The sequence below is a fragment of the Bombyx mandarina genome, chromosome A1 (assembly GCF_030267445.1).
Source record: "Bombyx mandarina strain Sakado chromosome A1, ASM3026744v2".
Classification (NCBI taxonomy): Eukaryota; Metazoa; Arthropoda; class Insecta; order Lepidoptera; family Bombycidae; genus Bombyx; species Bombyx mandarina.
In genome coordinates this window covers 1,659,383-1,676,952 of record NC_143234.1, presented here as the reverse complement: position 1 = coordinate 1,676,952, position 17,570 = coordinate 1,659,383, and the positions used below count along the sequence as shown (strand labels likewise).

General features: G+C 36.9%; 1 protein-coding gene across 11 annotated transcripts in view; it reads left to right on the top strand.

Moving 5' to 3' along the window:
* dop (microtubule-associated serine/threonine (MAST) protein kinase dop) overlaps nucleotides 1-15,323 on the top strand; it is a 103,620-nt gene extending 88,297 nt beyond the window's left edge. For 7 of the 11 annotated variants that reach the window (XM_089739918.1, XM_089739917.1, XM_089739916.1 and 4 more), the window contains 8 exons: nucleotides 100-243; nucleotides 3,251-3,364; nucleotides 3,839-4,072; nucleotides 5,222-5,397; nucleotides 6,175-6,398; nucleotides 7,235-7,390; nucleotides 8,546-8,704; nucleotides 9,208-15,323. In XM_089739918.1, coding sequence (XP_089596044.1) covers nucleotides 100-243; nucleotides 3,251-3,364; nucleotides 3,839-4,072; nucleotides 5,222-5,397; nucleotides 6,175-6,398; nucleotides 7,235-7,390; nucleotides 8,546-8,704; nucleotides 9,208-9,330 — 1,330 coding nt within the window. In that variant the 3' untranslated portion in view covers nucleotides 9,331-15,323. The remainder of the gene's footprint in view (nucleotides 1-99; nucleotides 244-3,250; nucleotides 3,365-3,838; nucleotides 4,073-5,221; nucleotides 5,398-6,174; nucleotides 6,399-7,234; nucleotides 7,391-8,545; nucleotides 8,705-9,207) is intronic. The other 4 variants (XM_089739925.1, XM_089739919.1, XM_089739921.1 and 1 more) reach the window with 2 other exon arrangements.
* The last annotated feature ends 2,247 nt before the right edge of the window (nucleotides 15,324-17,570 follow it).

The following is a 17,570-nucleotide window of genomic DNA, read 5'->3' as shown; positions in this document are numbered from 1 at the left end:
TCCGGAACCTGTGATGGCAACCTGAGAAGCACAAGAGAACCTGAAAAGAACAAGAGAATAGCGATCATACAATAATCTCAGTGTTGCCATACATTGCAGACCGTCGTCGTTACACGGGCTGAAGCACAAGCTGGTGGGCGGCGCGGAGGTCCGTCGCTCTTCGCTGCAGCACATGCCGCTGTCCCCCCTCGCGAGGACGCCTTCCCCCTCGCCGCAACCCCCGCCCCCTGCCTCGCCTACTAGGTACAGAACCGCTTTACAACTGCATCGAGATATTTAGCGTCACCGACACTGATATAATAACTACAGAAACACATTAATTATTGAATTATTATTTATTAATAACGGATTTAAAATCAGGTGGGCCGTATGCTCGTCTGCCTACAAAGCGTCCGAAATGATGTTTGAATCGCGGGACCTACTATGAAATCGTTAATAAAATTCAAATTAGATAATTTATAATCTTGATTGAATTTTGTATTAAGATCAAATCAGGTTTCACATGCTCGCATTTACTCAATGAGAAAAAATATGGCTTTCAGATGACAATCACCACATCTAATAAACATAATACCATGCTCGATACGCCCTCAATGTTTCTTAGTTTCATTTCATTCCCTCTGTAGTAATGGAAACGAACATGATTTTTGAAAAGCGTAAGGTGAACTGGTGGAAGGACCTCTTGTGAGTCCGCACGGGTAGGTACCACCGCCCTGCCTATTTCTGCCGTGAAGCAGTAATGCGTTTCGGTTTGAAGGGTGGGGCAGCCGTTATAACCATACTTGAGACCTTAGAACTTATATCTCAAGGTGGGTGGCGCATTTACGTCGTAGATGTCTATGGGCTCCAGTAACCACTTAACACCAGGTGGGCTGTGAGCTCGTCCATCCATCTAGCAATAAAAAAAAAGTCGCCTGTCAGTCTGTGTCCCAACAAGTGAAATATGGGGCATGAAGATGTGTTTTATTTCACTAAATTTTATTAGTGTTATCAGGACATATGTACGTCTTAATACAACGGCTCTCAACCTTTTTTAGTGCATGATGCACTAAACTATTATATGCAAACCCGCGAACCCTAACTTGAAAAATTGTTTATAGTTGAAACGATGGTAGGTGTGGGGTATATTTCTTAAAATAAACATTATTAATTTAGTAAATGCATTTACATGCTTAACAATAAACCGTTGTATATTTAATTGTATAGTGATATGGAATATTCTAGAATGATTGAACAATAATAAAAGACTTAATTGCCTTTTCTGTAAAATACTAAAAAAACAACATTTAAAACCTTTAATCTCCTTTTTAAATTATTATTTTAAACAGTATTATTGAATTATGTACAACTGAACTCCTCATTTTTCTCAATTACAAACAGGTCAGTGAATTTGTCTAAGATTTTTTTTTGAAGTTATACTTCTTTAGACGCGTTATGAAAAATTGATGAGAGTGATTTTTTATTATTAATTAGTATATTTTGAAATTTACGCGCGCACCGTGACACAAGATTAACAGAATGAAGTTGCCCACTAAATCGCACATTACAATACGACTGACGTAACTTGGCGAGTCTGAATATAGCCGCAGGTGAACTTTCCGAACCGTACCGAGAATTACCGAATTTATACGATGTCAAGAAAAGGGATGTCCAATATGCGTATTTGAGGATGTTGTTTAATCGATTTTTTTTCAAATTGATTAACGCTTAAATAAAAAAAAGAAATAAATTTAATAAAAATAAAATTTAACTTCTTACGCGCGTACATAAGTACACGCACCCTTTTTTGTTAAAACTAAACAGTTTTACGTAATAAAGGTTTTTCTTTACATATCTACAACAAATTTACCCCCAAGATGTGATCACTTGGCTTACCTCATTTAAAAACACAGTATTTGTATATATCGCAATACACTCAACAGGAGCGTACGGATGCATCCTCTTGGTCGTGACACGGTGGTTGAGAGCCGCTGTCTTAGTCCCACAATCATATTATTATTGATATAAATCAATGTTTGTCTGTTTGTAGATTCGTATAGCTATTTTAATAGTATTTTAAAATCCGAAAATGATCTCATGTGCTTTCGCTAATTTGGACACTAGGGACATGAAATTATCTAGGAAAGACAGAATATTAATTGAAAAAAAATTGGCTTATATTGACGTTAACCTCAGAGAAGCGTAAATATCATGTTCCGTTTGTTTTGCTATTGTTATTGTTGTCTATATACAATGTGTTGTCTATATAATATACATATATTAATGTCAGTATTGCTTAATATTTCGTTTGAATGAAATTAATGTGTAAACCCCCGAAATATTTCAGAAGATGTTAAGTTTTTGTTAAAACATTGAAGAATTCTGAATATCGAAACAAAATCATAATCATTGTGTACGTGTTTGATATCTGGAAAATCGAAATTATGTACTGTCTTTTTACATAGTATATTTTCGAGAAAATCACATCCATGTTTAAAAGCATGCGAACTATATGCTTAGAATCTAATTTACTATCAATGTTTCATGACTGATTAGTCAGCCGTGCAGAACTCCGATGATTTCTAAGAACTTCGAGAGCGATCGTGTTCGCAATAGAATTTTTACTATAGCATCCTCTAACAATACACTATAATATTTGTTCGTAATTATTTTCTACATATAATTGAATCATAAATAATTTCAATAATTTTTTACATATCACATACATTCATAATTAAGGTGTGCAAGTAGCTATAATTTTTTTAAAAGGGATTTTATGACCTGGTCACTTAGACCTTAAGTCGTGTCTTATTTATATTCTTATTTTTATGAAAAATGATAAAATGGAGTGAAATAAAATGAAAAGAAGATGATTAATTTGAGAAATTAATCAACTGGGATGAAATGAAATGAGATGAGATGATATGGGATGCAGTATAATCTCAGTAAAATGGCGGTCATTTATTGAGATTTATACGGTGGACTCTTTGGAGGATCCCGAGAAGTCACGTTCAGCGGCTTTGTTTCATTTTCCCACATTTGTGCACTATCACAGATACTAATAAATAGTCAATAAACCACCATTATTACACAAACAGTAGATAGACAAAATAAAACAAATCACACAACTTCACTGCTCCCATTCCCGCCAAAAAGTTCTCTGCACGTAGCTAAATGTTTTCGTCGCACAGATTAAAAATCGTTTCATTATGTTAATCCGTCGATGAGCTGGCAACATTTATTAAGCATTTTGTGACTAATACCGGCACAGTCGCGTGGAGGCCCGCAGTCCTTCGCCGCTCGCGACGCGGGAGTGCGGGCGCCGCGCCTGGCCGAGACGCGACCCCGCCTCCCCCCTCCTCCGCCGGGCGCTCTCGCCCGATAGGTACGTGCGCTTTATTCGCATGCGCTTAGAGTGTGTTTTCGTTTGCTGTCCATAATGCTTTGTAGTCATTTCATCTCTCATTGAGTGTTTTTTATTTATTTCAATATTATAGATCTAATAGAATTGCTCGTTAATTTATTTTAAATTTGTTGTGTGCATATTGTGAAACAAGAAGTCCTTGTTAACTTGCAAATAAGTAGCATTTTAAATTGTAGATGTATAATAATTATACATTTGTCTAACTTTGTTGTATTCTGCACATGTATAATGTATGTAGAATTGATAATGGTTTGGGTTAGAATTTTTAATGTTTGGTGTGGTTAGTTCATAAAGTTATAATTTTATGTGAATCTCAAATTAAACGAATGTCAATTTTTTTTATCGGTTTAAAGTTTAATTACTTGATCATAAAAACGCAAGAACATTTAAATTGGTTGTGATGTGGTTGACAATTTTGGTAAACCCTACCACCAGATTACACCCACGTTCAGCTGAAGCCAAGTGTTCGATATCGCCCCTGTGCTGCGGGGGGGTGGTGGCGGGCGTGTCGGTGAGCGCGGGGAGCACGCGGCGCGGCGGGGTGTGGCGAGCGCCCGCCCCCGCACCCCCCACTCCGCCCCCCCAGGACAAGCCCGACGAGCCACCCCTGCCCAGGATAGCAGAGGAGAAGGATTCGCCGACGCATCACGCCAGAAACTTGCCTAATAGGTAATATATTGGGTGTTAGGAGACCGCTTCCGAAAACGAAGACAGACAATAGTACTAATAACACCTTTGATGATGGGACGGTAAAAAAAATCGATACTGATTTTAAAAAAAACATATTTTGATTAGCATTATTTACCCTCCATTATGTTAGTACAGCTAAATGAAACGGTAGTTTCATAAAAAATACATAACTTTACTTTATAAAAAAACCAGCAATGAAACACAAAATCAAAAACAGCTGATGTTCGGGTCAACGAACTCCCGGGCGCGGCGCGGCGCAGACTCGCGCGATCGCACAAATACTTATTTACAACATTTGTCTAAATAACTAACTTATCTACTTTGTCATTAGTACTATCTTTTGTATTCGTTTTCAGAAGCGGTCTCCTAATACCCAGTATTTATAGTACACCTATTCTGTTACTATACAATATAAAATGCCTATACTATTTTCGTATACCTAACTAAAGATTATTACCAAATTTATAGTTTAAAATTTCCGTTTATATGACAATATCCATATTTGTACATATCGTTCATATAAATTACTAGCCGTACTCGCCGGCATTTAAAATTAACATTATTATTTATTGTCATTATTATTAGGGAGTCCAACACTCATATAAATCTTAGCCTATCCGTTAAATACATGTATTTTCTACATGGATACCAAGTTTCGAGTCAATCGGATGCATGGTTCAGTAGTTATAACGGAACATCCGTAAATAACTACTGTACATTTATATATCAGTATAGATAAAGTCAATTGATTTGTTTTCAACGTTTTATTTATTTCAAACTAGCTGACCCGGCAGACTTCGTAGTGCCTCAATCGATAAATAAAAGACCTAAACTTTTGTATAAAATAAACTTAAAACAAACAAAAGGAATCAAAGGAAAAACAAAATTGTTATTTTTATTTAATTCCGAGCACTTTTATATTTATCTACCTTTTAAACCTTTTCTGGACTTCCACAAATAATTCAAGACCAAAATTAGCTAAATCCGGCCGTTCTCGAGTTTTAGGGAGACTAACGAACAGCAATTCATTTTTATATATATATAGATCTTTTTTAAATGAAATTTACATCTCTTAGTCGAGAGATGACAGCACTTGTCGTTGTTCCACTGAGGTTTGTTTGCCCGCAGCCCGGCGAGGCAGGCGACCCCCAGCATCTTCACGTCATCTCCGAAGACCAGTCTGGACAAGTCTCCGTTCGACGCGTCCGCCTCATTCGCGTCCCTGTCCCTCTCCGACGAGTCCTACATCGCGGATTCATCCGCCAATCTCTCCGTCTTGGATACGTCCAGGGACCTCTTTATCGGTGTGTATGGACAACGGTATCTGAAGTAGGTCATCGAAGGCTATGGTGTAGCACGGCATATCGAAGTAACGATATCGATACCACTACCAGTAATATTCGTAAAAAATTGTGGATGGAAGAAGGATGACGGTATTCATAAATACGATCTCTTTAGGCTCCTGTAACCACTTAATGCCAGGCGGGCTGTGAAGTTATTCTCTCGCCTGTGGAATAAAAATAGCCGCGAGTTTTACGGGCATTAATTATGCCTTGGCATAAACAGGTAATAGACATATCTCGATCCAATTAGTCTGTTTGCAATTTCAAATAGAAATGAGCGCATTTTTTTTTTTTTTTACCGGCGTTTATTGACCTCAGCAATGCAAGGGGCAGAGCGGAACCGCTTCCTACCATTAAGTACTCTTGAGTAGAATTCAGTTTTGTTTCAATAATATGTATTTGAATTAATGGGTGAGCATGCATATAGCTTTTTATTTATTTTTTATTGCTTAGATGGGTGGGCGAACTCATAGCCCACCTGGTGTTAAGTGGTTACTGGAGCCCATAAACATCTACAACGTAAATGCGCCACCCACCTTGAGATATTCTAAAGTCTAAGTCTAGTTCTAAAGTCTCGAGTATAGTTAAAACGGCTGTCTCACCTTTCAAACCGAAACGCATTACTGCTTCACGGCAGAAATAGGCGGGGTGGTGGTACCTACCCGCGCGGACTTACAAGAGGTCCTACCAACATATTTTTTTTTAATAATCCGGCGACGTCTTCCTCTCCATCATCAGACGAGTCCAGGACGAGCACGGAGCCGAGCGTCGCCGACGAGAAACCATCAAAAGTAGAACCTCCAGTTATCGAGCAGCCCAAAGTTCGGAAGAAGTCTGACTCGAGTCTTAAGGAGGAAGAGTTTAAAACGAAAAACAAAAAAACGGAACTCAAGAAACAAGATTCGTTGAAGAAGATCGAAGTCAAGGATGAACCCAAAGTGGAAGAGAAAAAAGTTGACAAGGTATGAAAAAAAAATATCGATAGAAAACATATCGAGTACATTTATATCTTTGTATCGAGTGTTTGAAATTGTGATGCGTCACCAACCTTCTTTCCTCTCATTTCAATTCTATCCGTCTGTCGGTTGTGTGAAAGAGAACGCTATCGGAATTAAAGCTGGCCTTAGTACTAGAATAGCTATCATGGAACACGAAATATTTGATAGATATCTGAATCTCGCTGACGATATTTTCAAGATAAGCTTGCACATATACAAGTATTGAGCAATAACATTCGGGCTGCAAATCCCACCCCTCCTAGCTGAGCCCGTGCTCGCCTACCCTGGTAGAACTTGAAAGGTCACCGGGCCACCAGTAATGTTACCTTCATAAAAAAAAAAAACATGTGGCCCTTTGGTCCATAGAGTACCGCTCTCGACTCCCGCTTGGCTGAAGATCTTCCCTTCGCGTTGGCTTCCAAAGTGTTGAGTCTTTTCAACGCGCGTTTCTAAATTCCACCCACGACTATATACTGGGTGTTAGGAGACCGCTTCCGAAAACGAAAAATTTGTAAAAGAAACACCGCGCCCGGGCGTTCCTTGACCCGAGCATCAGCTGTTTTTGATTTTGTGTTTCATTGCTGGGTTTTTTTAAAGTCATGTATTTTTTATGAAATTATCTTTTCATTTAGCTGTACTAGCATGATGGAGCGTAAATAATGCGAATAAAACGTTTTAAAAATAGCGCTTTTTTTTAAATGTGCAACACTCGTATATGCTATTTTGATATACATTGAAGCGCACTATACATCGCTGACTGAATTACCGCTTAATCTTATCACAAGAATTTTCCCAATCAGCCAATGGAACGAGCCGGCTCGGTAAAGAAGGTCGAGAAGGATATGAAAAAGGCGGAGAAGGCGGAGAAGAAACAAGATAAACAAGAGCCGAAGAGGACAGAGTCCCTGAAGAAGATGGAGGGACTGAAGAGACAGGAATCTGTCGAACTAAATAAGGTGAGACCAGTGTTGTTACTGCGAGTGATCTTGAGCTCTGAGTAACGCGTAACGCATGTAATTTCGGATCCTTCCGATCCACTAACGGTGCTTTTAAGTACCTCAAGCACCGGTCATCGTCCTCGTCGAACCCGTCGCTTGCGACGAAGGGCTCGGCGAGTAAACTAACCCCCAGACACAGCCCACTGAGTTTCTCGCCGGATCTTCTCAGTGGATCGCGTTTCCGATCCGGTGGTAGATTCTTCGAAGCACGTCTCTTGCTAGGGTTCGTGTTAGCAACAACGTGAGGCTTGAGCCCCGTGAGCTCACCTACTAGTTCGTTAAATCTAGAATAACCCCTTGAGGCTACTAGATTTGGTAGGAAAAAAAAACGCGTAACGGTCTTGTATACAGGGTGTTCGAAGATCGTCACTGAAGCCGTTTGTCATTTAGTATATCGTGGTTGCCTGAGATATGAGGTCAGAGTCTGTGTCGTACTCTAAACCTGCTGTCCCACTCTTGAAGTTGGAACTCATAGTATATGAAATATGTACTAGGGCATAAGATTCTCATGCGGACTCTGAATACCTGCATGTGGGAATTTAACATTATCACAGTCGCCCTGCTTGATACGAGCATACTCAGGGACCTGATGTTTTAGGCCTCGACGAATTCACTTACAATATTAAGTATAAACGTTAAAAAGGTTTTCTTTGCGTTCCATTGCGTGCTGTGCAAATAAATCTACAAGCGGATAACTCTGAGCCTGATAAGATCGCAGTCGCAGATGCGTGCCAATGGTTTTCCTGTACACCAGACAGGAACGTGTGGCTACTTCGCTTGTAGTGGTACCAAGCCACCGTACCGACGCAACGGCTGCACGTTTTTACTGGTGATAGGACCTCTTGTGAGTCCGCACGGGTAGGTACCACCACCCTGCCTATTTCTGCCGTGAAGCAGTAACGCGTTTCGGTTTGAAGGGTGGGGTAGCCGTTGTAACTATACTTGAGACCTTAGAACTTATATCTCAAGGTGGGTGGCGGCATTTACGTTGTAGATGTCTATGGACTCCAGTAACCACTTAACACCAGCTGAGCTCGTACACCCATTTAAGCAATAAAAAAAGCCGATTGTCGGAGAACTAACTAAAATCTCAAAGTCGCGTTTCTCATTCAGTCTCCAGAAGCGGTCGAGAGCACGGAAGCTCGCAGCAAAAGCGTCGTCAGTAAACTGCTGGGCGTGATGGGGCGGCGCTCCACTAAGGACCGGGACGACGACGAGCATCGCCTCTCCAAGAAGCACGATAAGCACGCCAAAAGAAAGGTGAGCACGCAGGTGAGCCCACGGACATCAACGATGCCGCCATTCGCCTTCAGAAATTAAGTCAATGCTCTTGTAGGCAGACACGAGCATACGGCTACCCTGATGGTGAGCGGTTACCGTCGCCCATGGACGTCAGCAACGCCAGGGGCAGAGCCAAGCCGCTGCCTGCTTTTACTTCTACTGTCTGCTGTTTTAAGTGTGTTTGTTTTTATAACTACATATAATATGTAGGATTGGTAAGAACGGAACGTATGAAAAGAGTGTGGAACGGAGCGTTAAGATGTAAGTGAGAGAAAACGGTAAGAAAGAGAAGAAGAGAATGACAGACAGAATGACAGAGAGAAAAGAAAGATGGCGAAGACGGTTAAAAAAATGAGCAAGGCGTAATAAAAGTGTTAATTATTTTTTAAATTATTATTATAACAGAAGATTTTGGAACAGTGGAAGTTTTATTTTATGCGCTGCGATCCCTATTCTACATATATAATTTTTTGTGGTGACCGTGTGTGTGTCAGGGCGGCAGTACGCCGGGCCAGCCCAGGCCGCCGGAGCCGGCGCCGCCGACGGAAAGAGAACCAGAGGACAAGAAACGTAAGAACCGCGGCCGCGCCTCCAGCTCCTCGTCAGGAGAGAAATAGACAAGACAATAATCACCCTTATGGCGAACGCTTTAAGCTTCGATCTCGCTTAACCGCTACGGCTTTAGAAGTTTGAAGGTAAAGCCATAAATAAGTACACTGGTTTTCTAAACAATGAAAAGAATTTTTTTTAATTCGTTTGAAATATGAAGCAAAGACATTTGTGGAACAAGAGTCGCACGTGACATATTGTAGGTTGATATTGACATGCCAAAGTTAGTGTCAATATTGTATCTCGTAGAGACTTTCAAACTAATCGGATCAAAAAATGTTATAAAAGATTTATAATCTGTCAATAAAAATAAAAAAACGGGAACAAAAAACCGTAGAGTCAGTGTCGAATTCGAACGTAAATTATAATTTAAAAATATCGGAACAAAAAATTAATGGAGTGGCTTATTCTAGATTGGTGGATGTCCAAGATCCTTTATAAGTTAATAACTCAATGACCTGTAGTCTATGGATTTTTTATTTAATATATTTAATCGACAATCCTATGATCTGAAAGTTTGCTTCATGTTTTGATTCCTTAAACTATTATTGTTGTGTATTTGTGATAATGTACGTAAAAAATGCTTAGATAAAAACAATGCCAACGATAAATACAACTTATTTCTAAAGCCGTACGGTTCGATTTTGTATAAATATGTGTGTGTTCAAATTAGCGCGAAAGAGGCATACATACATGATTAAACTAGGGAAGATGGTGGCGATGAATTGTTGTATATTTTGATTGAAATTCGTCTTTTATATTAATAATTAATAATAATAATATTAATTAAATGTGTGTTAATGCTGATTTTAAAATCTTCATAACCGTTTGCTGATTGATTGGGCAATGTTTTTAAAAGGCCTCTTTCTCTATGTCCATTATTGATGTTGTGTATGTATTTCGTAAATATAATTAAAATTAAAAGTATGTAATTAGTTATTAACGCTGTAAGCTTCCGTTTAGACTGTTTCTAGTTTTTATTATCGTCATTATTAGGGAACCAAAAGTTTTTTACGTATCATAAGTTTGGTCATTTTCCTTGTTGTTGATTGGGTAATAGAAATTTCGCGAAGGATTTTTTAGATTTTGTAACACTAGTATTTTTATAAGCCGGCGTCTTGAATAATTGACTAGATCCGATTTCACGATTTAGAAGTTGATAACAAACAGTGTAACGTCAGAAAAACAATTACATTATTATTTTTTCTTTTAAGTTTTCTATTAACTGTTATCTGTGTAAATGTTTTGACACGGAACATTGATAAGACATATGTATGGCTGTTTTTAATAATAAAAAAAAAGGTTATAAATCCGAAATATCTTAACGTCTCAGAAGTGGATTCAATAGAAAAATCTCATTACAGCATCTTCGATTTGTTGAAAGGTTCAAATAGAACATGACAAATGCGTTTGGTATTATGACTAATTTCCCAAAACCCTGTCGGTATGGGTAGGACTTAGCTTCAGAGCAAAGCGGCTTAGGTGATCACCCAAAGCTATGAGAATTCATCAAACACAGATTGGACAACAATGTCAAGAAAAAAAAAGATCTTTTTTTTTTATTTGACGACACCGGTCTGGTCACCCTCCAGCCACATCTGTCACCCGCATCACTATTATCTTGCACACGAATGACGTTTGACATGTAACGTCACTGTCATAATGACAGTATTGAAAACAAAAAGAATTGCAATTTTTAAGAATTGTTTTTTTACATTGTCGTTATTTGTTTTTTGCGTCTTAGAATTAGGAATAGTATTTTTAGGTTACTTACTTATTAATTTTGATATGAAATACAATATTCTTTTATAATTAACAAATAGCGTTAGTTATCACTCTGTCTACTTTAGAACGTTAACATATGTATTTCTCTGTCATTCTAAATAATAAATTTTATCAGTTATAGAGAGGCAAGAATATAGGATTAAAATGTAAACTAATGATGAATTACAACTTATTGAAGGAATCAATTAAATAGTTTCTAGTACAACATATAATTCCGTATATTTATAAGTTGGATGATCGAAAATGCAGCCCTAAGTATAATCAATTTTTTTTTCAGTCTAGAATAACTCTATAGATTATTTTTAATTTAAAATAAATAAAATAATGCAAGCAACGTTTTAGGATTAGTTTTAAAACAAAACTTCGCTTTCTTCAGCTAAATTGTGATATAAATATAAAGTTTTCATTATGGATTTTTAATTCATTTAACAAAAACAAAAAAACTAAACGAAAAAAAGCCGTATTCCTATAGCGTTTAGGTACGTAATTGCCGCGTTATATTTCGTTTGATAAACTTCATTAGTGTGTTTCATGTTTGAGAGAATGATTTTTTTTTCTATGTACACGTTACATTTTGTATGTTTTTTTGTTTGTTTGATTCAGTGCCATACTTGCGAACCTTTGCTTCATAAACATCAGCCCGTCTGTAATCTTAATATCGAGCGAGGGTCGAAAGCTTTGGAAGAAAATGGCTTAAGTGACATTTTTGCAACTTTACAATAGAGCCATTTAAAATTTAAAATTTAGAAAAAATATTTCATAACAAAGAAAAATTCTTCAGGTATTTGAATGTGATTAAACTTAATTGAAGTTCAATTAAAAATATCGAATTGTTGATGCGAAAACCAAATAAAACGGACCTTTAATTACACAAAGGTAGTTCGGTAGGCAGCGGCTTGGCTCTGCCCCTAGCATTGCTGAAGTCCATGGGCGACGGTAACCACTCACCATCAGGTGGGCCGTATGCTCGTCTCCAAGGGCAATAAAAAAAAAAAAACAAAGACAAATGTCGCGTATTAAGCGAAATGTCACTTAAACTGAATAGTTCACTTCACTCGTAGATATATACGGGTCCCGTTTTAATGACTTTGAGGTCGGTCAGATGAGACTGGAGACGTGGGGAGTTCAAACGACCGAGCGAGTTTTAAATCGATTTTTATTAATTTCCTACGATCTCTACAGATGCACTATCTTTTTTTTTAATTGCTTATATGGGTCTTTAGGGTGGACGAGCTCACAGCCTACCTGGTGTTAAGTGGTTACTGGAGCCCATAGACATCTATGAGGTAAATGCGCCACCCACCTTGAATTAGTTACAACGGCTGCCCCACCCTTCAAACCGAAACGCATTCCTGCTTCACAGCAGAAATGCGCAGGGTGGTGGTACCTACCCGTGCGGACTCACGAGAGGTCCTACCACCAGTAATTACGCAAATTATAATTTTGCGGGTAAATGTGCCACCCACCTTGAGATATAAGTTCTAAGGTCTCAGTATAGTTACTTACATTAATACTCAGACGTGACCAGACGGGTCGGTCCTCCAGAAATTTAGTTGGCCATTTCAAGTAGTAAACGCTTTTGTAATAGAGAAACATTAAAGTCTTCGGAAAATTTCATAGGAACCGGGAACTGGGTGTTCGAGGTTGCAAAAGATGATCAGTAGAAGTCAAATCTACGTATGAACTTGAAAGAATCGATGTTCAAGAGATCGTATTTTAAAGTCTTCTTTTTTTCGCTACCAATGCTGGTAGCCTTAGAGGACTAAAAAAATCAATATAAATACGTTTTAGGAGGTTCAATATAGCGTCTTCCTTTATTTTTGATTTGTATCTGTTTAAATAATAGTTTTACATGTGTGTGTGGTGTGTGTGTCTGTGTGTGTGTGAGTGTTGACTGTGTGTGTGTGTTTGTATGTAATTTTGAATTTCATTTATTCATCACATTGTCGGATGATTTTTTTCTTAATTTTTGTTTTTTAATTATAATTAATTTTTATTCTTTAAAAGGTTTAAGTACAATTTAGCTGTTTGTGAAATGATATTTATTCATTGAATAAAATATAACATAACAGTTGACAATTTTTTTGTATTTTTGTGAACACTTTTTCCATTCCTCCACTGTTGCCTTAGCAGTCCGTTTCATTAGCCAAGCTTGTTGAGATATAACTATTCGACATTCGTATTCAGCAAATGTTATAATTTATTTGATGAATAAAAATTTGTTCGGATTTTACAAAATCAATTTCGAAATTGGTCGCCTGGTCATTTAAAAAAAAAAAACTTCGCTATATATTTCATTACATAGTACATTCCATTTTTTTTTAATTCACTTATTGCATTAACTTTTGATTGCTTGTTCTGTCTTGCATAATTAGCAAGAATATACAAGCAATTAAGAATATTAGAACAATTTTAGTACACGCTTTCTTATTGTAGCTGTTGTTTTAATCAAAAATATTTTTAAAAGGAATTGAAGCTAATTTGCTGACTGTTTTTTTCTCCGAAATGTCCGTTTAAATACGTACGTATGATTATTTGTAATTAGTGCGAAGAAGTTGTTCGAAGAGAATCTGTGTTCTTGCAGTAGGGTATTTGACTGCACACAAAAAATAATAATCAAAAACGGTATATTTCTAAGGTGTCATTGAAATTACAAGAGTTTGTAATAATTATGTAGATTTCTGTTGTCGTGTTTTAATTTTAAAATGAAAATCATTGGCTCGGTCAAGTAGCAACAATCGCGTGGTGCACTAGCTTGTGACGTCACGCGCGGGCAAACATAATGCCAATCGCGACGTACTTATGTACATATTAAAAAATACCTTATTACGTGATGTCACTTCACCGAGGTCATGTGAGTTAGAAATTATCGCGCGAGAATTTTTTTTTTTTATCCTACGTATTCGCTGGTAGCCTAAGAGGTTATCAGCTACGCCCAGGTAGGTGAGCTCACGGACTCAACCTGAGAGTATTTGCTAACACTAGCCCTAGCAAGAGCAGTGCTTCGCAGAATCTACCACCAGATACGAAACGCGACCCACTGAGAAGATCCGGCGAGAAACTCAGTGGGCTAAGAATAATATACGCAGTCAAATACTCTAATTTATTAAATTTAAGAATACAATTATCAATGGCCCCTTTTTTCGGAATAAAAGGTTCGTTTTGATAGATAAATAAATGAGACTTTTTTTTCGACTTTTTTGTATTGCGTTATATAATATATAGATGGTGTTTTCCGCGATGCAATACATAACAGCGATAACGCATTAATATTAATGCTCCATACAAAATTGTTTCCGGACCACAGGCTTGGTTTTTGATTTCATTAGGATTTTTCCATTCGATGTAATTAGTTTTGGTTGTGTTGTAATCGTCAATGTATGTATGTGTATAATGTGTTTACATATTCACGGGTCCAAGACACATTTTAAATGTTTTTTTTCGGTTTTACGGTTTCATAATGTTATCTTTGTTAATATTATGCAATTTTTCTTGTCGTATTTACGTAAGAATGTATTAAGTTTTTCGTCATGTAATAACAGACGTGATGTTAATCCCTTTTTTTTTAATACATTTTACTGGCTTGGAAACAAAGTCCTTTAAGCCAAATCAGTATTTCTGTTTCTTCATTTCACATTATTTAAATTGAAATCACTGTGTTCCCATTATTTTATATTAATCTCGGATGTTGCCAGTGTATAAAAAAGATTATAAATAAACTGAATCAATGGAAATAAACTTTTGAAACATGGATTTTTAATTTATGGAATTTCTTATAATACAGTTATGTTTACAATATGTTCGGTAAAATAAATAGAAAAAAAAAACAATACGTAGATTATATTTTATTGAAATAATCATTGGAACAAAGAACAATGCGTATTATTTCTGAAATTCATTGTTTTATTTTTATCTTGTACATAAACAAAATCGAGCATTGCGATTGAAACACAACCAAACTAATAATTGCTTGTCAGCTGTGACTAATATTTGTATTTTAGAGTTTTAGTAACTAAAGCACTTTTTTTTTATCAATAATTAGGAAGCCATTTTTAATAGTACTGCTGTATTATAGAAAAAATAATATCGTATTAAATGTTGAATGTGATTTATTATTAATTAAATTAATTAGTAATGTATAGTGCAGGGGAATTATTTTCTCTAGAATAAATTTAAAATATGATTCGATTTGAATAAACTCATTGATGAAATGTTACTCATGGTTTTATTTGTTATTCGTATGTATTAGTTTCGCATTTTTTCTGTATTAATCATAATTAATATGTGTATATTTATTTTATTTGCCATTATTAACACAAAGTCATTTTTGAATCATTTCTGAATTAGATCGAATGTAATTTAAAAATATAAGTTATCAAAATTACTTTAACTGTTAAATCTAGTGTTTTTTATTCTAATAACTATTATTATTTGCAACATTTCGATTTTCTTTCTAGCTTTGTGTTTACGGATGACGACTAACTTGATTATAACCAATATGTATATATAACCAATGAAAAGAAAAATGAGCCATCGCGGGAAGGCTGGCAGATGTGAAACATTGATATTATTTTGTACAGGCTTATGGTGAAATCCAAAAATTAAATATTAATATTAAGAAACAGTCACTTGCGTATGGCGACAGGTCGCCACACCGTAAAAGCTACTACATATAGACTATATAATTATGTAAATACTATCAAAGCCACCCACCCATCGGTTTTACGTGCGGCTTTATTTATGTACACATCAAGCCGTAAAAGTATTGTTAATAATGTCTACGAATCTTGAAAACCGATGATAATACCAAATACACGTTTTAATATTATATTATTGCACACGCCAATTGCCTGTATTGGAAGTATGGGGTATTGCACACTTCAGTGTGCTTAGTGCGAGTTTTTTAACGTTTTCGATAGCGTAAAAGGCTAGTCAGATTTGTATGCAGTTGAATCAGCGCCCCTAGGTGCAAACACGGGTATATGTTCCAACTCCATACAAATCTGAGATAACTTGAACGCTATCGAGAACGTTAAAAAACTCGCAATAAGCACACTGAGCGGAATGCTAGATAGCGTCGTGCCGGAAATACGACCAGTGTTGCCGCTGGGCAAACATTGGGTTGCCGTACTGGAGAACAAAATCTACCGTATTTAAACAAAAATTGCCGTACAAAGTAATTCAAAATTTCAAATTTCAATTAATAGTATTTTATTATTTATTTTAGACTAGAAATTAAAACAGTATTTATTTTTCACTCCTCTCTTCCCATCAAATCTGTATTATTGCCTAAAGTAAGTTCAGTTTCAATAATCTCATTTTTTTCGTATTTGATGGTTTTTTTTCATATTATTATTCATTTCGGGGGTTGGCCTAAAGTTCGCACAGTTTGAATGCTTTCTGACAATGCACTGCTTTGGTAATAATGTTCCATTTATGGTATATGTTAAGAGGCGGTTTCTTTGTTTTGATTAGGTTTACTGCATTGAAGATTCTTTTTTTTTATACACATTTTATACACTATCTCACGTATCGCTACACTGCACTTTTTCAAAAGTTAAAATTAAGCTACACTTGCTAGTATAAACAATGAAACAAGAGCGAGGCGGCGAGGCGACTTGAGGAGAGGACTTAAAGAGCAGGCGTTGTAGATTATAGGGAATTCCTTCTCGCCGGATCTTCTCAGTGGGTCGCGTTTCCGATCCGGTGGTAGATTCTGCGAAGCACGACTCTTGCTAGGGTTCGTGTTAGCAACGTCATCAGGTTTGAGCCCGTGAGCTCACCTACAAAAGTTAGGGTTACGCTGATATAGCCTCTCAAGGCTCTCAGCTTAGGTAGGAAAAAAAAAAAAAAAAAAGGGAATTCCTCGTACCAAACATGCAACATTGTCTATTATAAGAGTTGGATGTGTTCATGTTTACGCAAAAAGTATCCACGTCCTGTAATCTCTTTGGATACATTAATTATTTTTTAACTTTATTGTCTTGTTAGCCGACTTAACCTAATACATAGGTGTATGGCACTAAAAAAGATTAAAAAAATATGCTCTTGTTGCCGTATTTTAGAATACGGCAATGACCACTCTGCCGTATGCCGTACAATTTGTCTTTTAGAAGCGTGATTGCCGTACAAAACGGCAATTGCCGTACATTTGGCAACTCTGAATACGACTGCTTATTTGAGCCAACCTGCGTGACGACCTGCCAATGGTATTAAAAATAGAAAATAGAGGGTAGTTGGATAGGAAAGGTTACTATTGTCAGTGGAGCGTATTGCGAGTCTGTGGGTAGGGACGATCCTGCCCATGTCTGATGCGAAATAGTCACGCGTCACGGGTGGGAGAGCTCCTTGAGGGGGCGGCGCGGCGGTGCTACGAACGCACGATACGAAAAGACAAAAATATATAATCGTATTTTATAAACAAACTTTTATCATGTAAGATCTTCGATCTTAATTATTTGAA